Here is a 24,265-nt window from a genome sequence, read left to right as displayed (position 1 = left end):
TCTTAAGCCTACCCATTCCTGTTACTGTATGAGCGATGAATGAATGAAAACTTTATTTAACAGATTGCATAATGGGTTTGATTGATTGATTGATTGAAAACTTTATTAACAGATTGTAGAATGGGTACAATACAGTACAGCTCAATACACACAATTGTTAAGGGGATGCAGACCAGAGAAAGACTTTCGTCTTGTTTACATCAGGGTCCCCCATTTTCAATTCATCAGGGTACAATACAGTACGGCTCAATACACACAATTGTTAAGGGGATGCAGACCAGAGCAAGACGTTTGTCTTGTTTACATCAGGGTCCCCCATTTTCAATTCAATTCGTTGTTCATCATTTGTTTGGGATGACAAACATTTAGGCCATAGTAACAAATATGAACAGGAGCAACTAAAGTGTGTGTAGAAAGCGAAAGAGGGGCGGGCCTTGCTGTTGAGTGAGAGGACTAGATTGACCGTAAATGATGGTGAAGGAGGGTGGGCGCTGTTCTGTCGAGCCACGCCATTGGTCGCCCTGCTCTACGGGGTGGAGAGTGACGTCCACAATATAGAGCTGATCAATCTCGCTTTAGTTGATCAGTAACCCAAGACGAGGATACAACCACGTTACGTAAAGGACATTTAAGGCGATAGTTAACGTTCTACGGTGCAAGCAACAACTTTTTATGGAACTATTTGCGTGGACTTTGTGAACAAGAAGAATCCACGGAAGAACTTTAGGCTGTTCATTTTAAATTCGAACGTCCTCAACGTTACACAGACTCCATTCTACATTTTCTTTGTAATTGTAAAGACATTTCTGCTGCAGAAGAACCATGTTCAAAGTGTGCCTCGTGTTGGTTTTATTTGCGTCCGCTTATTCAGAGTCGGTAAGTTCATTAAACAATTCATATTTTTACTATACGTTGTTTTAGTTTGAAGTGACTGTTGTACCGCACACATTTCAATTGTTTCACTTCTAAAAAACGAGCGTTAACCTCGGGCTCCAGCAAGTAATGTGAGATGGTAACGTAACGCGTTACCGTTCAAGTTACCTAGTTGTTGGCTACGCTAGCTGCTTCCATCTCTCATCTGCTTTTTACGTTAACCACCTCATTGGAACCAACGCGTCTCCTCTCAGATTTGATCTGGAAACCCTCTCAATGCTAGTTGTTTTGGGTACATGTTGGGACAGTTGTTGCTGGTATGTGTTGTTAGTCTGCTAGCATCAATGCTAGCTTGGGTCGAGAAGTGTGGTCGTTGTTGGTGAGAGAGGGACACAGTTGAGAGAGGCATCTTGCTTGCTGCCATTCATTATCCTGTATGGGGCCCAAGTGGGGGTAGCTGGCTGGTCTGCCTGCCAGTCAGTCTGCATGCCTTGTGATGTGGCCCTATCACTGGCCCCGGGGCCCAGGCTCTCTGGCTGCTCTTTTTTGTGAATGAACCCTGTTGATCAATTGATAGTATCTCTTCTTACATAAACGGGAGAGGGATCCAAGAGTTTTGAGTGGTGAGCATTGCCACTGGCACTGAACAATGGCTTATTTCAATAAACAGGTTAACTTTTTGTTGGCATTATAGAATAGGGCCTATGCTATAACGTTTTAACATTGTCAAAAATAGGCCTGTTTTTTGGTTGTTCATCACATCTAGTGACTGTTGTCACTGTTTCAAGGCCTTTCTCGTCTCAGTGCTGTGTTCTCTAAAGCTGAGCGGTTCGTTCATGAACTATTTAAGAGAGTGGTGTTCAAACACCTGAGAAAGTCATGCCAACACTTATTGTGTCCCATTTTCTATGGTGGTTAATTGGAATGATTGAGTGGCCGTGTGTGTGGAATGGTAATGGGGCTATCCCGATACCACCCACCCAGTGACACACACACTACCCTTTTGAGGTAGCAGGGGGGGGGGGGGGGGGCAGTCAGTGCAGATGGTGTGTGTGTGTTAATCTGCTGGTAGGCTTGGATAGTTTTAGGCTAAATACTGACTTTCCTAGGTGCACTGGATGACCTTCAGGTTTGGATGTATAGACAGAGGCTCTGCATTTGGTTGGCTCTCTCATCCAGAGCGAGATGGGCAAAGATGTGGCTTTTCTCCCCCTTGGGTATCCAATTGAATTAGGTTAAAACACTATCCAGATTTTTGTTATAGTCCTGGTTTTCGACATGATTTAACATGTGACATTTAACACGCCATTGTGGGTAATAAAGTACCGTGCTGCCACATGGTATGACTGTTAATGTCCAAATTTGATGTATCACACAAAGAACTAGGCCTAATGGTTAAAAAACCTATAAAAATATCGTGGGACTCCATTGTTGCCCATTGGTTAGTACTGTTGACCAAGCAGTTCCTTGTTACGCTTTCACTGTATTGTCAGTCAAAGTAAAGAAGCAGTATTATGTATCTTGTTACACAAATAATGCTATATTACACATATTTCTTCAGACATGTGATCTATTTTTCAGGTATTGTCGGGATGTTTGTTGTTATGGCAAACCCTGCTTTGTGTTGTGTTGGTCACATCCCTGCTGGTTATTGAGCTACGATACAACAGTCTTCCCTGTAATATGTGGCAGTTGATGTTAGCTGCTTCATTACATTTGATTGCCTGCTGCCTAATAGAAGTTGACATTTTTAGTCTGTCTTGTTTGTTCCACATCTTTCCTGTGTTTGTTGCAGTTCTGGTTCTTAAGCTCTAGAACAATTTTTTTTATTTTGTTGCTTAACAATGAAACCGACGACCACAACACACCCCTTTCAGGTCCTGATTGAAATTGCATTGATAGACCTGCAGCTTTTCTCTAGCAGTGTTGGTTATGTTTGCCGTGTTGGCCCCTCAATGCTGAATGAATAGAGAGGGGACACACTGCCACACTATGTGACTGTCATAAGACCGGGGACACGCAGGACGCCAAAGCGCAGGAAAATATCAATTCTGGAGCGAGCAGGAGCCTGTCTGTTCACACCAGAAGCTATTTCTCCACACCGATCAACGAGAGCTTCTGCTCCAATCAGACGTAGAGGCACTCGTGGAGGAAATGGACCAGATGCCGAAACTAACGCAGAAGATCGCGAGCCGGCACGGCCAGGGTGTACGGTCCAATCGGTTAACAAGGGCGCCAAAAGGAAACTGTCCGTGCTTCGGCGTCTGGTGTATCTCTGGCGTGATCCTGCTGTTCCAGCGGTTGTTCATGTTGTGTTCTTTGGTTTACCCTCAGGCTGCCTCGTAACAGGTGTTGGTGCCGTAGAGACTACTAGTAGAGTAGACACTGTCCACGGACACACGCACCATGTTCCCATCCTGAATCTGTTACATTCCTCAAAGCCGTGTAGCTTCTGCTTGCTCTCCCTCCTTCTCTTCTCCTCATCTCTTCATTCTCTTGGCATTCCCCCTGTGGAATGTGACCCCTGGTGACCTTGACTAGCCCTCTGGGGGATTTTGCACACTTGGAGGAATCTCAATAGGCCCAGGGTCCCTTTCATTACGGCCACTGCCTTCCCTGTGTAGGCCAATGGGGAAGCTAGCCTAGCACAGACTGGGACAACACGCACAGAGATTTGTTTCCTAACCAAATAAGTTCTGATCTCTCTCGCTCTCCCTCTGTGCACTGTCCTCTACTTAATAGTTAATACTTCAACTTCTGCGTCAATAACCACTGGATGACCAAGAGTCTGTCTTTCTCTCTCTTTGATCAATTGTTGCTCTTAGGCAGGGACTTGGCACTGGGTTTCCTTTGGCTGTTATTTACAGACCAATGTTCGCCTAGATTTTCAACTGGCAGGCAAATATAAATGTCGACTGCCATTGTGCCTGGGGAAAAAAGTACATGGCGTCTGTTACAAAGTCACACCAGAGAATTAATTGATTCACAAAATGGACCATTTATCGTTAAAGTTGTAATGCATTTCTTTATGACCACAGTCACCACACATGTATTGCATGATATGGCTGTTAAATTTGATATCTGGCCAGCTATTTATAATCATCAGCCACATTGGCAGCCAAACATGTACTAGTAGAAGCTCTGGCATCTTTTCTCTTGTTCACCTTTCTTTGGGCTACTCTACAGGGCTGTACGCTAAGCTTTTTCACTAGGGGCACACTTGCCCCTAAATGAGAAATTTAGGGGCAAAAAATATTTTTTAGGGGCAAATTTTTAAATAACAATTTTACCATTATTTATATCGATTGTTTTTATATAATTTTTTTTTAATAAAATATATATATTATATAATCATACTTGTAGTTGTATTATCTGCGAGACATCGCCACCACGCAACAAGTCTAAATGCTCGCTATATGCAACCAGCTCCACTGTCTGTGTGTACTGAGTAGCCTCCAGCTACGGCCAGGATTCTCCGGAGCTGCAGCTGGGCCCTATACTGTAGCCTCCAGCTACGGCCAGGATTCTCCGGCGCTGCAGCTGCTCCCTATTGACTATATTCAGCGTGCCCTCAGCTCGAATACGCATCGACTCAGTGTTATAAGACATTGATATCAGGACGGAGCTATCTGAACTATTTAGTTTAAAACCTGTTCCACCCCAGGTGAAATCTGCATAAAATGTATACCTATGGTAAATGGAATATTGCTCCACTTCTACAAGGGCTATTTGCATATTCTTGGTATCTAGGAACATCTATGGACCTCAATGAATGTATTCTCAGTGTCAGAAATATTGTGTCTATTACTAGGCTTGCTTAAATTCTGATGAAACAAAGGAAAATATGAATTATGATTTTTCTTTTCATCTTTGACAGTGAATAAAACCATGATAATAATGACCAAACTTAAAAAACTGCCACTGAGCTAATTCAGTACCCTCTTGAGATCATGTGTACAAAAGATCTAAGGAAATTAATAAAGGGAAGATGATAAAATTGAAGGTTTTGTATATACAGTACTGAATTCTCCCATCCGGACCAATGCAATTTGAAATATTATTATAGAATATAGAATATATGCTTATACATTACCTTATTATAGCCAATTCGCACATTTATATATATATACATATAGTATCTTTCAAATGGCCGAGTTCAATTTGGATATAGTATCACCAGGCATGTATAATAACATATACAGATATTTAATGTAATCGACTACTTTTTTATTTCTCCCACAGTGTAATCATTTTGTAACTAATTTCAGATCTAATTATTCCTACATGATTACAATAGTGTGGAGAAACTGACTGCGTTTCAATATTTGTCAAAAACGTTACCTTTTGTAGCTTATTATCGCGAATCATAACAATTATTGATATGATTCATTCAGAATGCCTAACTTTGAACGACCATAGCGGACCATGGGAAGTGTAGTTTTGAGAAATTCCGACGCTGGCAGATAGCTGGCGATGCGCTCTTCAAAATGGCCGCAAAAAAACTACAATTCCCATGGTTCAACATTTCCATTTACGCTTCAGCGTCAAAAACGCGAGTGAAAAATAAAAACTTAAAATGATATAAACTCACTTTTAACCTATTGCTAAACTATTGCCAACCTAACGTTTTACATTCTACATGTATTTGTGACATAGTAGTGATAATAATACTTGAAAACGTTTGATTTTAAAAACGTTAAATTATTGCAGCACTCATAAAAATACTAATATATGATAATAATGTCAAAAAGGGGTCGGTACCGTGGCCGTGGGGTGGAACAGGTTAATGGGACGTTTCGTTTTGAACAGTAAGCTAACGCAAGCTATCATGCACTACTAGACTTACTGGAGCATTTGTTGATAGCTATCAGTAGCTAGCCGGCTGGCAGGCTCACCGAGGTCCCAGTGTTTACAACAGCCACGGGTGCGAGAGGGCTGGAGGAGAAGCAGATGCCACATCTCTCTCCGTGTGTCTGAGTTCAGTTCAGTTCGGCTCACTATAGGAGGTCGAACAACGCGTCGAAAATATGAAGCAATACTAACTTTACTTTTCTTCATAGCTAAATCAGACAGTCAGCCAGTCTATCAGAGTGAGTGCTCAGTCGATTGTTCCCGCTGATCATACCTGCTGAGTGCTCACTGCTCAGCTCGCGTGAGTGACGTCATCGCGTCATCACACGCCTTGGATAATTTAGGAGTGAAATGCGAATCCAAGGCTTGAAAGCACTACTCGCAAGCCCGCCCCCAGATAATATTTACCAATCGCAACGGCCAATTAAAGGGGCAATTCGCGACGATATCATCGCAGCGTACAGCCCTGCTCTACTTTGCTTAGAATTCCTTTGATGGCTATATGGCTCCTAACTATGACAATGCTGCCTCTTTCTTTCTCTCTTTAATCTCTCTGCCCACTGAGGTCATTATTGGAATGTGCCATGGGAATTCATTTCCTGGCTAATCGATACAAACCAGGCCTGGGTTAATGGCAAATGACTCTTATTGTCTGTTTTTCCACATGCCATTAGATGGGTGGGGGTTACAGCATCGGGACAATTCAGATGGTATCAGGGATGGTACCCATCACAGAAATGTGTGCTAAATAGATTTCCAGATCCCTCCTCTGTGATTGTCTAAACATTGACACACATTGCATTGTTTTTATTGGGTAACTCCACCCAACTGGTACTCCAAGCAGTAGGGCTGTCTTAAATACTTCGAAGCTTTGTTCGATGGGCATGGGATTCGAATATGAAAATAAAATCAGATTATTAAAAAAAACTCTGCCTCTTTGTTAACTCAGGGCTGTACGCTAATCTTTTTCACTAGGGGCACACTTGCCCCTAAATCTCATTTAGGGGCACAGAATATTTTTTAGGGGCACATTTCTAAATAACAATTTACCATTATAGCGCAAAAAAATATGTTTCTCCTGCCTCATTACTGTGGTCCTTTTATTTAACATTTAAGTGCGTTTGTTTCCAGGTTTGTATCTTTTATAATGAACCAACTAGGGATGCACGATAATTATCGGGCCGATATCAGCAATTATGACGTCATCCCGATAAACCCGATAACGTTATTAATAGCTCCGATAATATAATATATTTTTTGGTAAAAAAAAAATGCGGTGTGGGTGAATTGGAATGAAGTGCGTTTGTTTTGACTGTAGGCTCCTCCCGTTGTGTCAGTACTGTGGTACGACTGACAGCGTGTGGTTTAGGAACAGGGCGTTTTACACAAATCCAGCGCTCCCTTTCTTGGCTGTGACGTAACCACGCAGTTTCTGGAAGCAGCACGGACGTTTTAACAACAAAGATGGCCGCGTCGGTACTCGGATTTTCAGAGGAAAAAGTTTGCTTGCTATTTGTAATAAATGCAATGCAGAAGTTCCACAAGGAGGGAAAAGGGCAACAACTTGCAATACATCCAACACCGCTCTGTCGGGACGATGACATTTAAGAAAGTATCTGCTGTTAAAATGACAAATGGCATTGACACTTTAATCGATTAAGCACACGTTTGTTTTATAATGCTTACTCAACAGACCACAGTGTTGTTGATAAATTACGTCATATGGTATCGGAGCGCAGCATTAGAGGGTACTCGCCGATACCGATACCAGCATTTTAGCCAGTATCGGCGGCTTTTCCGATACTGGTATCGGTATCGGAACAACTCTAATCATAACATGATGATCCCATAGCAAATTAAAATAATGACTCATGAAACATTTGAATTTGGATCTGTAAGCCACTTTAAATGAAAATGTATTTGAAGAACAATACAGCAATCACTCATAACAAGATAAATAAATTATATAATACAAATTAAAGTGGAAGTGTACTTTAAATAACTTTTGTTTGCTGTGTGTGAGAGGAGTCCGTGTGTATGTGTGTGTCTTACTCTGATCGCTGTGTGAGTGAGAGGAGTGTGTGTACTGTGTAATTTGTGTGTGTGTCTTACTCTGATCGCTGTGTGAGTGAGAGGTGTGTACTGTGTAATTTGTGTATGTGTGTGTGTCTTACTCTGATCGCTGTGTGTGAGTGAGAGGAGTGTGAATGCGTGTGTCTTACTCTGATCGCTGTGTGTGAGAGAGAGGAGTGTGAATGTGTGTGTGTCTTACTCTGATCGCTGTGTGTGAGTGAGAGGAGTGTGTATGTGTGTGTGTCTTACTCTGATCGCTGTGTGTGAGTGAGAGGAGTGTGTATGTGTGTGTCTTACTCTGATCGCTGTGTGTGAGTGAGAGGAGTGCGTGTGTAATGTATTGTGTGTCTAGTCTGATCATCATCTCCTGCAGGGGAACAATGTTTTCAATGTCCAAAATTTGCTATGGGATCAGCATGTTATGATGTTGTCTGGAACCCTGAGAAGCCACTCTCACAAAGATAGGTAGTGCACAAAAAGAAAAAAGAAAAAAAAAATTAAATAAAGTTTTTTTTTTTTTTTTTTTTTTAATGACTAATCGACGCAACAATTTCTCGTCGACGATTTTTTATAATCGACATCGTCGATTATGTCGACTAATCGTTGCAGCCCTAGTTAACACAGCAGTGCGCCTACACGTCCCGAAATAAGTCTGTGGTGTTTTTTTCTCTCTCTCGCAACGGGTCAAATGCATCTACATGCTTTGCACCGTCGCCATTCCTTTATGCGCACATCGCCAGAAATTAACGTTTATGTACCATTACAATCACTACAACGTTAGCAAGCTAACAAGCTAATCCTGATCAGAGGCAGAGGCGCAGAGCCAGCAGACGCAGTGTGGACTGGGGAAAGGGAAATGGGGGGGCACTCTCTCCCCTTCCCTGTGTTTGTGCGTGCGTGCGTTTGGAAAGACGATGAAGTCACTAGTCAGGACTCAGGACAGGAGTATATATAGTAAACTGAGGATGGACAGATAATGTTGATATTCAAATATAAAAATTTCGAGAGGAGTGGAAGTTTGAAGACAGACTAGAAGACTACAATATGATGCGGGGGTGGTGAGTTGAAACAGTGTGTGAATTAATGGAAAACTTTATTTAACAGATTGCAGAATGGGTACAGTACAGTACGGCTCAATACACACAATTGTTAAGGCAAGGGGATGCAGACCAGAGAAAGATGTTTGTCTTGTTTACATCAGGGTCCCCCATTGTGTGTGTCCCAACCGACCCCACTTCTATGTTTCAATAAATTATTTGCATTTAAAACTATTAACGCTGACTCATTCCTTCAGTCCACTCAAAATTATGCTAATATTCCTTATGTTGTTTATGATATTAATTGAAAATAGCATATGAGAGTATTATAGTAATAATAACACATGGCGATATACTAAATGACAGCCAAACATGGCACTGCAACTAAATAACACAAATACAATAGGCACATTTGTGACTGTTACAAATATAACACCTTTTATACTTGTGCTACAAGATTTTGGCCTGTGCTACAAAACTATCAACCTCTGTAGCACCAGTGCTATGTGCAAAAAAAGTTAACGTACAGCCCTGTCCTAATAGTGGGCGACTCACCTAATACATGGCTGAACCTAGAAATTAGCGGCTTAAACTTATTGAAATGAAGTTCTTCTTTGGCAATGCAACATTCAGTTTCGGTTCGCTAGGAATTATGAGATTTGGTGTTGGATGTATGGACTCTACGCAGACGGGACATGGTATTTAATCGCACGATAAGACTACAACTACCAAGTTGCGTGGCCCAGATTCACTTCACACGCAAATCTTTTCTTCACACAGGCTATGGCAGTAAATTCATTCATTGCCGATAGATTTTTTCATAGCACCGCGACATTATGTCGCACTGTACAGCCCTGGTTGTAGGCTAATGTTTTACAATTGTTTCCCCCCAATTTGTATGGATTAATTTAGGAGTGAAATGCGAATGAAGGTTTGAAATCACTACTCGCAAAGTTGCCCCCAAATATTATTTTCCACTCGCACGGGCCAAATTAAAGGGCAATTTGCGATAATCTTGTTGCAGTGTACAGCCCTGTAACTACAACAAGCAATGCTGTTTGTTATTTAAGATGAGGTCGGACTCGGCACTGACAGATTTGTGTTTATTGTGCTGCTTTTATAAAGCCTCGAATGACGGCTTACAATATTTAATGAAAGCAAAGTGTTTCGTTTGTCCAAGATTTAAAAAGTTAAACTTTACAGCACTGACAAAGTTGAACAAAGTGCTGTACAAGTCCCACAACATAAAAAAATAAAAAATACATTTAGAATTAAATGAATTAAAATCGAATCTCGGCCCCGAAGCTTCGAATTCCAAAATAAATCGGAAGGCCAGCCCTACCAAGCAGCTTAAACCAAACTATTTATTTGGATCCAGGTCTCTTTAGGCTACAGTGTTATAATATTTAACAACCGGAACACATGTGAAATGTAGCAGGACTATTTAGGTGTACAGTCAGACACCATTAGAAGTTAATATGATTGGATCTTGACTTTATGTCAACAGACATTAGAAGTTATTGTGATTGGATCTTGATTTGAGGCCTAGGCTATGTTGTCCGCCAGCCTGGTTGCTAGTAACCTTTCATCCTTTCATTTATTTATCACAAATTAAGTCATTGTAGAGGCTTATTCATTACAATGACCTGGCCTGGTCAAAGAGTCAGGGAGAGCAAGTCAAATACTTAAACAGTTTCTAGTTAAGCGAATAGTTCAATTGTTCCATTCAGCATCGACTTTGTGTGATAGGATGGATTATATGGCGATTTATGAAAACAGCTTAGCCCAGTACCTAAAACAGCCATATCTGTATTTACATTTTTTATCAGCATTGTATGTTCATCTATGGCTGCACATATGATGAGTTTGCTGTGTGTAAGATATATTGGATGCTATGGCCCTGCTGTATGTGACTGAACTGACCTGATTGTGAGCAGGTCTACAGATCTGGTCCTGCTGGGCATGATGACTGAACTGACCTGATTGTGAGCATGTCTACAGATCTGGCCCTGCTGGTATGTGACTGAACTGACCTGATTGTGAGCATGTCTACAGATCTGGCCCTGCTGGGATGTCACTGAAGCACCGATATGAAAATTTGCCACCGATACCGATTGTTCAACTAACACAATCGCCCGATACCGATATCTGTGACAAATTTTTTTGTTTTAATTTTTTTTTTAATTTTTTTTTATGAAACTACTGTATTTGTTTTGATGAATTGAAAATGGGAGGACCCTTATGTAAAAAAGCCGAAAGTCTTTTTCTGGTCTTCATCCTCCAGTCCACTGAGCTGTACTGTATTGTATTTGTACCCACTCTGCAATCTGTCAATAAAGCTTTCAATCAGACAAATGCATAGAAAAGCCCTTATTATATAGACGGTTAGGTGGCCGAGCGGAGATTGCGTTCGTCACCAGCCCCGGAGCTGTGAGCTGGATTCGCCTGTTCGAATCCAGCTCACAGCTCCGGGGTTGTCACCAGCTTGGCTGGCCGTCTGCACTAATACAATTGGCTGTATTAGAGGGTGGGAGAAGCTGGCGGGGTGGGTCCGGGTCGTTGTAAACAGCGACTCCTACAGTTCGGTCGGGGCGCCTGCTAAGCGCGGATAGGACTCGAGGGGGATAGTGTGGTCCTCCCACACGCTACGCCCTCTCGATGAGAATCCGCGCTGCCAGGTGAAAAGAAGCGGTGATTGGCTGGACGTGTGTCGGAGGAAGCACGTGGTAGCCTCCACTCTCCCAGATGATCTGACTGTGGGGGGTAAGTGCGCAGCGACCAGGAAGGGACTGGGAATTGGCATACGACTAACATTGGGATGGGAGAAAATCGGAGGAAAATGGAGGGAAAAAAAAAAAAAAAAAAAACCTTATTATAACCAAAAAATTATATTGTTTATGAAAATGTTTTAGCCCTATGCTTGACTATTATTTTAGCCATGGCAACAAATAAAATACTAATAATAAAATGAATAAATAAAATATTAAATAAATGGGCTACACGTCTCTCTTTTTGTGTTACAAATTGTGCTCACCGATATGAACATAGGCCTCTTTACTTACTTAAAAAAAGGAAACATCTCCCAGTATGGTCTGCCGGGCTGCAGCTGGATACTATTGTCTCAACCAGGAGCTCTCAACCAAAGCAAAGCAACAGAACAATTTTGATTGACAAGCGCTTCTGCCAATTACGTCACACCGCTTGCACCAGCCTCTGCTGTTACCACAAATCGGCAAGCGCGTATTTGTTTTTTACTTCCTGGATGTCGCCATTAATCTGCAGCGAGAACAACAACAAACCAACGCGCTAATAACGTTAGCTCCCTGCCGGCCACGAGTAGATTACCAGCGCTCCGCAGGATGACCAAACGAGGCATAATGATTTTATTGCAACGAATGTTATAATAAAACAAAGCCTTTCTATACATTTGTCTGATTGAAAACTTTTAACAGATTGCAGAATGGGTACAACTAGAGCTGCCGCGGTATTGATGTTTTCCTTACCGCACACATTTGCAAAATATTTCCTACCGCCGCGGTTATTACGCACAAAAAAATAAAAAAAAAGTTTGAATGCATTTTTTTTTTAGTAGTAGTCTACTCTTTATAGCATATAGCCTGCCTCTAGTCTAAATGTCTATCTTTAGAGGATGACTTTGCAGCATGAATATTGTTTGGGATTCGGCAAGCACGCATTAGTTATTGAAAGTGAAACACGGATTCGAAGTTTCCCCTCTGGTCGTGCGCAGTTCACTCGGTGTCGCGGGCAGTGGTGGTTACCCCTAACCCCCCCGACCCTTTCTTATTATTACTATAAAGTTACTACTTTATAATAAAGGCATTCGTTTGGTGGCATTAACATTATATAGTTATACGTTCAATAACATCAGCGTATTTACCGGACCATATCAAGGCAAGCAATACTCTATTCATATCTCAGTTCCTTTCTTTGCTCAGAGCGTGCTGAGTTGTCCCATTCTGCGGTCTGTTAATAAAGTTTTCAATCAGACAAGTGTATAGAACGAAGGGCTTTTATTATAACATTCGTTGCAGACAGTAAAATCATTATGTCTCGTTTAGTACTCCTGAAGAGCGATGGTAGTCCACTCCGGCGGAGAGTTAAAGCTAACGTTATTAGCCGTGTTGTGATGAGCTGACATTCAGGACGTAAAAAAACGTGTGACGCGTCTCTCTTCTGACCAATCAGTGGTCTGCAATGTTTCACGTGACTTTTCTGGTACCCAATAGGGTCGCTTGGAACCTCGATGGAGGAGTAGGGTATATCTGCAGAGCCGCAAGCCCAACGAGAGGAGGGTAATTTATTATTATTATTATAAAAAACAGCGGTGACGCGGTATTCAGCCTACTCTGCGGTGGCCGTGATGTAACAGCGATACCGCGGTAATCGCGGCAGCTCTAGGTACAACTCAGTACGGGCTCTGAACAACGGAAGGAACTGAGCTATGAATTGAGTAATGCTTGCTACTTGCTATGTTCGGGTAAATAATATGCTGATGTTATTGAACGTGTAACACTAACTATATAACGTTAATGCCACAAAACGAATGCCTTTGTTAATCATAAGTAGTAACTTTGATGCAGTAGCTTGTGTGTGGGGGCGGCGTTGTGCAGCAGGTCGCTTGACTGAACCTTTAAATTTGTTTGCCTTTTGACACGACACAAATTGATGGATATTTATCGGCTACTGCCATCTGCACATTTGAGTTTATCGGCCGATAGGCCGATTGCAGTCAACAAGGCACTTATCGGCCGATACCGATACCCGACCGATACAGCGGTGCACCCCTAGAACTGACCTGATTGTGAGCAGGTCTACAGATCTGACCTTGCTGGGACATGACTTCAGCTGTTCTTTTCTCTCAGCATTTTAACACAATTGGGCTCATCAATTTCAAATGAACATAAAATGTTCCTGCTGCTGTCTATTATTATTATTATTATTATTATTATTATTATTATTATTATTATTATTATTATTATTATTATGTATTTTTTAGTGCTGTCAATAGATAATTTTTTTTTACTAATTAATCTCAAATTTCTGTAATCTAGATTAAAAATTGCATTTTTCTACTTAAAATCGAAGCTTGTAACGGAGTAAAATCATGGAATTAATGTAAAATCAACACAAAGAAAGTATATTTAGATTCAAAGACTATTTTAATAGCTTTCTTTGAATTCAGTTTCTCTCCTGTCAAATGTTCAACAAAACCTTAGCTAGACCGCTTTCTTATATCCGAACAAGCATATACTGCTGAAAGTTCAGAACGTTGAAGATTTTTCACTCCATAGATTCATCTAGATTAATTTATTTTAATGCTTTAAATTAATCTCAAGTTAAAGCATTAATTTTGACAGCCCTAGTATTTTTATGTTCAGACATGCCCCCCGGTTTATTTAAGGTTCTGTCTAAATTCAGGCCACCTTAATCATAGGTTTGGCAAACATCTTTGACAGACGTCCCCCTTGAGCAGGCCAATGTAGAAAATGTGTGTGACTGACAGCGATTGGATTGCTTTTATCAGGTCCCAATAATCATGTTGTGCAAGTTTGCCCTTTTGGCTAATCCGTGTTCTACCACCAAACCCCATTGTGTTTCCTTTGGCCCCTATTGGAATGTTACCGGGTTTGAATGTAGTCCCAGATCATTTGCACGAGAATGAGCCTGTTATTTATTTATTTTTCTAGATAATTTTTTTTCTTATTGCAAGATGGGGTGAATTGAATGCCTGTGTGGTGAAAGACTGGAGAAAGAGGGAGGGAGAGCGAGCATGATAAATGGTGTCACTACATAGGATGTAATAATGGTCCCTGCATTGCTGTCCGCTGGTCTATAAAATCTCTTTGGACCATGGAATGTTGGCTCAGGGAGAGGAGGTTTTTGTCCTGTGCTTGTGCTGCTGTTAAGAATTGTATTCATCCCTCCCCAAACTCTCCTAACTGCTAGATATTCTGGTGGTCGAAAATACTGCACAAATATAAGCCTATGTGGTGCCTGAGTAGGTAGCCTATATAAAAGTGGCATGTCACTACAATGCTTAAATCTGAACGTGACTACTTATAGTGCCATGATTGTATACACTTTGGACTTCTCGGAAAGGAGCTGCTGTGGCTTTGTGGTGAGATAGTTGAAATATATTGTTAAATACAATCCACATCTCTCACTGTGCAATCATTCAATTCAAGGAAGAACATTTAAAAAAAAATGGACTTGGACAGAATAGCACAGCAGTGGTGTGTGTGTGGCATGAATTGAACATGGAACGTAAGCCTGCAAAGTGTTGAGGTAGGCTAACGTTGAGCCCTCAAGGGCTTTTGCTTTTGATGCTGGTCCTATGAGGCTAAAGCTTTGGTCTTCTCTGACCTCGGCTGCTCAGTCATTCTCTGACGTTGTTGTTCTAGGCCTGACTGTGACGAGACCAGCATTTTCTGGTTGAATTTAGACTAATTAATCACTTGTCTTTTAACTTTTTTAACACTAATAAATCTACTGTGAACTAGCCCACTCTGTTTAATTGATAGCACTATGACCTAGTATGAAGTCTTAAAATTGGAGGCCTAGAGCCAATCACAGTCTCAACAGGGCACCATATGAAGCGATGTGTAACTGGAATCCAGGCTCATAATGTACTCTTGTCATGCAGGGATCCAGCAGAGGCAGGCCATGTTGAGTCCCCCTCCCTACTAATCTAGCCTGGATAGAGCTAGTCTATTTTGCTTTCACTCACTACATCTATTTGAGTTGCTAGGAAGTATTTGCTTGCTCTGCCGCTGGAGTCGCACAAACAGGCTGTCACTTTACCATGGTAACAACTAGGGATGCACCGATATAAAAATGTATGTTAGCTCCTGGAACGATAGCCACATAACCAGGGCTCCAGACTAACTTTTTTCACCACCGTCCCAGAACCGTCCCGAAATACAATTTTAACCGTCCCAAAGTGAATGTAACCAAATGTAGTTTCTTTACTTTGGTTTTGTTGTCTATAGTTGTTATTGCCATAAGAAACACCTTTCAGAGAAGGGGAGAATAAATTGATTTAGTCAAAAGGCTCCCATGGTGGAAAGATTTCACAAGAATAATTATGATTAAAAATAAATATAAAAAAAAAAGTGTTTAACAAGGTGCTAGTATAGGGATATTTGGTCACGGTGCTGTTATAGTCAACCAATTGGAGCCATGTTGATTATTCCTTCCATAGGAAAATATATTTAAATGTATTTTATTTCGTTTTATTTTTTTTTTGTTATTACAAATGTGTGTTTATGGTTGAAAATGTTAGAGATAAATAAAGATCAAATACCAGTGCATACATTAATTTTTTTTAATTAAATTATATAAATTATACTTTTTTTTTCTTTTTTTTTTTATACAGCTACTGTTTTATATACTGTTTTTTAGTAATAACTAGAAAGTAATGGTATTTATTCAACAGGTGATTGATTATGATACTAATACAAATCTATACACTGAGTATGGGGCTGCAGCACTGCAGATATACCCTACTCCAACGATCCACACGGACATTACACGGTGTTGCACTCGTTACCAAGTGGCTCTGCAGATATACCCTACTCAGCTACAAGGCTCCGTTGGAGAGGATCTGTTGTGATTTTTGCACAATAAATATTCAACATTCTCTTTTGAGACTCCGCCTCAGACTCTTATCATTTGGCACTAAAAGCTAAACATTGTCACCGATATGGCTGTCCGCAACATGTCATTAATTGTGTACGCGAGGTGGTTCAGTGACGACGCTAACATGAGCTAGGTTAGTTAGCATGTAGCTGCAGATGGAAAGACTAACTTTACTGGTGAAAATGTGATTTACGTTGGAATACTCCTTTGCCAACTTGCTGTACTTTGCTTGCAGGTCTGCAGCCATTATTGCTGGATTATGAATAGTCCCAACTTTAGCCAAGGTAACGTTAAGCTAAAACTAGCTCTTCAGCTAATGCTAACACCAGCAATCGAACCCATCAGAGCTCCCCGTCACACTGCTCTGTCGGGAGGATGGCATTTAAGAAAGTATCTGCTGTTAAAATGACAAACAGCATTGACACTTTAATTCACGGTCGGTTAAACACACGTTTGTTTTATAATGCTCACAGCAGACCGCAGTGTTGTTGATAAATTACGTGGGGATTTAAGTTCAGCAAAAAAAGGTTCCGCACCGTTGCAATCGTACGGTGCACAGCGCGTACTGTACCGGAGGAGAGGTGGGTAGGAACTTGATGCTGGATGAGCGTATTGCTGCGTTGGGAGGCGGAGATAGTCATTGGATTTGGCAAATCACGCTACGTTTAGACTTCAGTGAACTTAGTCAGCACGAGACATTCACCATTTGACAGCTATATATGCGCGCACTGACAGTCGGCCAAGTTTCAAGTTTCAAGTTTCTTTAATAGTTGTCATACAGAAGTACAGAATACTTTCATACAAAATGCTTCTTACTGTTACGCTCCAGAGACTGTGCTAGACAAGATAGTATCAAATAACATAGTATAGCATGTAATTTAGAAGAAGAAAATGAGGTCAGTGTTCGGTATAGACATATGTACAATGTTCTGAGTTACCATATAATAATATACAATACTATGCAGTGTACTAATGTACAGTACTATATAGTGCAAAGCAGAAATGGGATGAGGTACAATTTACAGTAAGGTGTACGAGTTGTAGTGCAATCCTTCATCAATAAATATAAAGTGTGGGGAGTGGGTGCTACAGTGTGTTTGTTTAAAGTGGGTGTGTGCTATAAAGTGTGTGGAGTGGGTGCTACTGTGTGTTTGTTTAAAGTGAGTGTGTGCTTGTGGATGTGTGTGCTATGTGCGTTTGGTGGTTGTTGTTGTGTAGTGTTCATTGTTCGTTTAGCAGCCTGATGGCCTGGGGATAGAAGCAATTGACATTTCCTGTGAAAAAAAATCCTCTCCGTCCCGGATGCGTCCCAGCAAAGATTTCTGTTCGTCCCAAATCAATATTTGATCGTCCCTGGGACGACGGGACATCGTTAGTCTCGAGCCCTGCACATAACCCTCTGCTGGTGCGTGCTGTGCACTACAATCGACTCCATGTCAGTGTAATAGCAGTCTGTGACGTCACGGTATTGAGAATCATACCGGCGGGATCTCGAAATATCCTGGTATACCGTCATACCGCCCAAGCCTAACACACCACCCCAAAAAAGCGGATTATCCGAGAAAACAAACTCTGGTCCGATAGTCCGGACCAAACGGCTCTGGTGTGAAAGCACCCTCATTCTCAATTTAGACCAATGCTGTCTCATTACGGTTTAAAGAGTGTTAACTGTGAAGTCATTCCTTTTAGTCCTGTTTATTTTTTAAGAAAGCACACTTCTTGAATGAAACTGAATTAGCCTAAACACACACGTCACACAGTAGAGATCAGAGAGTCTGCTGTTGGGTGTTATGAGGGGTTTCCCTTATTGAGCCCTCCTGCCCGTGAACAAATGCTTCTCACTAATACAGTAACTCTTTGATGTGGTGTGTCTGTGTGTAGTTTCAGTGTGTGGTGTATGTATAGCTTCAGTGTGTGGGGTCTAAGTCAACTTCTACAGACGCTGCTGATGTCTTAATCAGTCAACCAATGTGGGCAACGCAGCCAATAACTATTGTGGAAAACTGAGTCTGCCTTGTCTGTTCTAAACTTGCATAAGTAGGTTATTAACTTGTGGCACATGCTTGGTTATTTGTTTTACAGTAGCATAGGCCTCAACCCTGCTATTAATCATATTGACTCATTTGGGAGTGGCGTCCATCCATCTAGGCATTAAGAGAACTTTTAGTTTGAGATAGGGCTGGGCGATTAATCGATATTATCGATTAATTCAAATGAATGATTTAGGACTATTTTGAAAAATTTAAATAGCTTCAAAAAATAAAAATCTTTTTAAGAGTCTCCTTTTATTTTACAAAAAGTGATGTTTGGTGATTTGCACTTTATTAATCCCAATAGGGAAATTCATTCTTGTTTGATCAAGAGGCACCTTTATTTGTTTTAAGTGACGTATGGTGAAAAAGCTAGTTATTGCACTATTAATCCCAATAGGGACATTCATCTTTGTTTGAGTAACCTTTTTATATTATATATATATATATATATATTATAATTATTTTAAGTGAAGATTGGTGAAAGTTAGGTTTGCACTTCAATCCCAATATGGACATTCATCTTTGTTTGATATATTTTGTCAAATCCCTAGTTTGAGATTATATTTGATTATCAGACGGGAATGTAATATAGCCTAATGTCATCCACAGTGGGCCTTTCTGCTGCAGTGTAGTGCTACATGGCTTCCATTCTTGTTTCTTTATAATCTGATCACCTGAGTCAACCCCATGATCCCCAGGGTCTTGGAACCTTTTATTTGTATTTAGCTTTGGACCAGCTGAGTTGATGAGATGACCCTTCCTGGGTCCTTAACCCAGTCTTTGAGAAACGTGTGTGTGGAATGCCTTGGCTTCAGCGTAGAGAACACTGGAATGCGGCGGCTGACTGTGTAGCCAAGGTCTTAGCTACTTAACTAACCTACAGAGAGACGCATTCCTCACTCCCTCAACCATAACAACATCAAGCTGTGTACTATCCAAATAATTAGAATTAATAGAATGTCAATGTACTGCAGCGGTTCGCAGCATTCTGTGTCGAGGCTGACTTGATAAGCAGGACACGACATACACACAACACACCCTGTTATTTACTGCTCAGAAATGTTACCTAAAAGAGTCTAGTACCCCAGGGCCCAGGCCTATATCAGAGCCAAAGAGATGGGCTCCTTGATGCCAGCATTACACTAAACTGATCAATTCAGAACATGTAGTTAAATTAATGTTAATTTGTTGTACATTGATTTGAGGAAAATCATATATATATATATTAGAGTTGGGCATAGATAATTTTTTTTAATCTAGATTAATCTATCTGCAATCCTGGATTTAATCTAGATTAAAATGGCTCAAAAAAAAAAAAAAAAAAAAAACCTGCCGAAGGCATTCAAAATATGTGTTCTACCCAAATAATGACCAGAAGTAAGTCCTTACTTTTTCTTTCCTCATGTTTCTCAGGCCAGGTGGCCCATTACACCATGAACCCATCTCCCGTTTCCAAAATGCATTACAGACTGTTTCAAAAAACAAGCTGTTTTGCTATGATAATTGGTAATGAAATATCAAAATAATGTTCAATAAGATGTACTTGTGTTTAATAAGTTGTTTTATTCAGAAGTTAACACAAATACATAATATTACCAGTGCTCATATCTAGAGCTGCCGCGATTACCGCGGTATCGCTGTTACATCACGTCCACCGCAAGTGTAGGCTGAATACCGCATCACCGCTGTTTTTTTATAATAATAAATAAAGTTTCTCCTCTCGTTGGGCTTGCGGCTCTGCAGATATACCCTACTCCTCTATCGAGGTTCCAAGCGACCCTATTGGGTACCAGAAAAGTCACGTGAAACATTGCAGACCACTGATTGGTCAGAAGAGAGACGCGTCACACTTTGGAGCATCTTGCAGTGCTTTTACTTCCTGAATCTCAGCCATTGATCAGAGCTCAGTCACAACACGGCTAATAGTACGTTAGCTCCCACCGGAGACCGGAGTCCGGAGTCGATTACCGTCGCTCCTCAGGGAACGAGGCATAATGATTTTACTGCAACGAAATGTTATAATAAAAGCCCTTCGTTCTATACACTTGTCTGATTGAAAACTTTATTAACAGACCGCAGAATGGGTACAACTCGGCACGCTCTGAGCAAAGAAAGGAACTAAGATATGAATTGAGTAACGCTTGCCTTGCTATGGTCCGGTAAATACGAACGTGTAACTATATAACGTCAATGCCACAAAACGAATGCCTTTGTAATCATAAGTAGTAACGTTATAATAATAATAATAATAATAAGAAAGGGTCGGGGGGGTAACCGGCGGGCGCGCCGCTACCACACCTGCCCGCGACACAGAGGGGAGACTTCGAATCCGTGTTTCACTTTTAATAGCGAATGCGTGCATGCCGAATCCCAAACAATATTCATGCTGCAAAGTCATCCTCTAAAAGATAGACATTTAGACTAGAGGCAGGCTATATGCTATAAAGAGTAGACTACAAAAAAAAATGCATTCACATTTTTTTTTTTTTTTTTTGTGTGCGGTAATACCGCGGCGGTAGGAAATATTTAGCAAATTTGTGCGGTAAGGAAAACATCAATACCGCGGCAGCTCTACTCATATCCAAGCTTGGAAAATCGATATAGCGAAACTTTGTGACCACGTTTCATGTTTATTTCGAGGAAATAATTTATCGCGATGGTTATCATTATCGTTTTATCGCCCAGCCCTAATATAGCCTAACTATTATTTTTGCCTGTGCAACAAATATTACTTTGGTCAACCTTCCATGAGCTAAAGGTCAGACACAGCTATGATCGGGGCACGAAATTAACTTTTTGACTCACCGGTCAGTGGCGGGTAGATGGGAAAAATCTACCCGCCAAGCATATTTCTTACCAGCCACATTTTTTAATTTTTTTTTAAATAAAATATATATTATATAATCATACTTGTAGTTGTATTATCTGCGAGACATCGCCACCACGCAACAAGTCAAAATGCTCGCTATCTGCAAACGGCTCCACTGTCTGTGTGTATACTCGAATAGCCTCCAGCTCCAGCAAGGATTCTCTGGCGCTGCAGCTGGACCCCTATACTCTACATTCAGCATGCAAGGATTCTCCGGCGCTGCAGCTGGACCCTATTCAACATGCCCTCATGCGATGGAAGCCAGGGGCTCGAATACGCATCGAATAAATGTTATAAGACATTGATATCAGGAGCTATCTGTAGCTACTGCTAGCCGGCTAGATAACGTTAAGACAACGCCTCAGTGAACTATTTAGTTTACTGGGACATTTCGTAGTGAGCTAACATGAGCTACCTAGCCAACGGAGGTATTATGCACTAGACTATTGCTGGAGCATTTGTTGATATCAGGAGCTATCGGTAGCTAGCCGGCTAGATAACGTTACACAATGCCTCATGTATTAAACTAAAAGTGAATAATTGACTGGGTCATTTTGTAACGGTAGCTAACGTTAGCTCACGGAGGTCCCACTAACTAGACTAACGTCACGGTGACTGCCCGAGGCAATAGCCTCTGTGTTTACACGGGTGCGGGAGGGGCAGGAGGAGTAGGAGGAGCAGTGCGCTGCATGTCTGTGTGCTTGAGACAGCGAGTGAGAACTCCGCTAAGAATTGGATCATGTTTTTCGATCGGTTTTCACATTACTATTTGATTGTCCGCCATGTGGCGGACAGACCTCTCAGTCTCACTCGCCAAACGTAAAATCTGCCCGCAAATGGCGGGTGGCGGGCTCTAATTTCGTGCCCTGGGTAGAGCTGTTACATTCCTGGCTTTCTTTAATTTGTATTATAAAAAATAAGACCTACAATGTATCGAGATTAAGTACATTGCATCAAATATCACAATGGGAAAAGTTCACTAGATGTCTGCTCTGTTGGGTGACGTCATCTGGTGCAGTCTCTCGAGGGGGCTGATGCGGCAGAGCTCTTGAGACGCAAGTTTTATGTCTTATCACTAGGCCTGCCGCAATAAATCGATTAATTGCCGCGATAATTAAAATGAATGCAATGATTTTGACGGGCGCGATTAATTGCTATTTGCGCGTTTGTTTTAATGAGGCGGACCCAGTGCCCCTTGTCAGTCACTGTCCGTGTTGGGAGGCGGGCCGCTGGCTTTACTACAGAGCACAGCACAGCACAGGAGCTCCGTGGGGCTAACGTTACCCCTCATTGTGTCTATTCTACTAGCATTAACGTTACTCATACAAACAGAGTAAACACAGTTTTCAATCAATCAATCAATCAATAACAACATTAACGAGACCCTCGTTGTGTCTATTCTGCTAACGCTAACGTTACCTCTCATTGTGTCTATTCTACAAGCGTTAACGTTAGCTGTAACGTTACCAGTCGCGTCTATTTGCTAACGTTAGCATTAGGTAATAACCGGTTTAAAATGGATGGTGATTACCTCACGTTGTGTCTATTCTACTAGCATTAACGTTACTCATACAAACAATCAATAGCGAGTTATATTGATCACGCTATGTACGATAGCCATGCTAAAACGCTAGCACAACATTAGCACCTAACCTAACAACAAGCCTTAACAAGTCAGCGATCTTTTTGCGAGACTAAACTCTCCGCTCGGTGGCAAATTGTGTTGATGTCGGTTTTGTTTAATCAATAAATGAGGCAGAATACACAGTGACTGTATCCTTTGTTTATTGCACTTGTGCCTGCTGCAAACATAATGCTTATGAAATCCTAGAGATGCGTCTCTATTCTGACCAATCAGTGGTCTGCAGTGTTTCACGTGACTTTTCTGGTACCCAAAGTACCTGATAATCGCAACAATACTTCCGGTCCGGTCGGTGGGCTTCAAAATAAAAGTCTAAAACACCGGAAAAGACGGAGCGGTGGGTTTCAAAATAAAAGTTTTGGGAAATAAATTTCTCCAAAAAAAAATTCTCTAACCGGTCGCAATAATATCGCTTATCGCGATATTTTCGGGGGCAATTAATCGCCCAGCAAAATGTGTTATCGTGGCAGGCCTACTTATCACACATCGTCCTCACAACGGAACGATGGGATTCAGGTTAAAAATGACCCTTTTTAAGGAGGGAATGTTTCTGGATATATATCTTTAATATATTGAATATATCGGCTTGGAAAGAGACTAGGGACTATTTGAAATGTGTAGTCATAGCGATTGACTCAGTCCCAACGTGAACTTAGTTATAGTGGATTAATCGGTCACAGAAAAGTGGGTTAACATTATGTCACGTCTTTCCCTCCAGGAGGTCTGTGTTGCTTGTTAATCAGTGTACTAGAAGGACATGCTTCATAGCAGGTACAGATCACGGTCTCTTCGACCCAGGGTGGAAGGGAACCCAACTCTGGTGGTCATCATGTTTAATAGTTGTAATCCGGTCAAGCTATGGACATTTTAATTGAAAATATATTGACGTCAAACTTATACACGTAAGGGACTTGAAGGCTGCACAATATTGTAGAAACAACAGTTTAACTAGGCCAAACACTTAACAGCACCCATCCATCCTGTACCTGTCAGGTTCTGTCCAGGAATGAAACAGGCCTAGTAATGGAACATACCATGGACCCTGCGTTCAGCTTGATCGGAGATATCTGACTTCTGCAACTCACTGAGTGTCTGACGTTGTTCAAGACTGAAGCTGAAGCACTCTGAAAGACCTTGAGATTAGGTAAGTGAATGAATTGGCCTTAATAAAAGCCAGGCTACTCTACTTCAACTAATGAACTTGATATAGAGCTGACCTCCAATTCTC

General features: G+C 41.2%; 1 protein-coding gene across 1 annotated transcript in view; it reads left to right on the top strand.

Moving 5' to 3' along the window:
- Positions 1 to 597: 597 nt before the first annotated feature.
- Positions 598 to 24,265, top strand: part of sdc4 (syndecan 4) — a 59,492-nt gene continuing 35,824 nt past the window's right edge. The window contains exon 1 of the mRNA XM_084317741.1: positions 598 to 876. Within this exon, the coding sequence (XP_084173867.1) occupies positions 823 to 876 (54 nt within the window). The 5' untranslated portion in view covers positions 598 to 822. The remainder of the gene's footprint in view (positions 877 to 24,265) is intronic.

The sequence above is a fragment of the Notolepis coatsorum genome (assembly GCF_963971535.1).
Source record: "Notolepis coatsorum genome assembly, chromosome: 6".
NCBI lineage: Eukaryota > Metazoa > Chordata > Actinopteri > Aulopiformes > Paralepididae > Notolepis > Notolepis coatsorum.
This window is presented reverse-complemented; position numbering and strand designations above follow the sequence as displayed.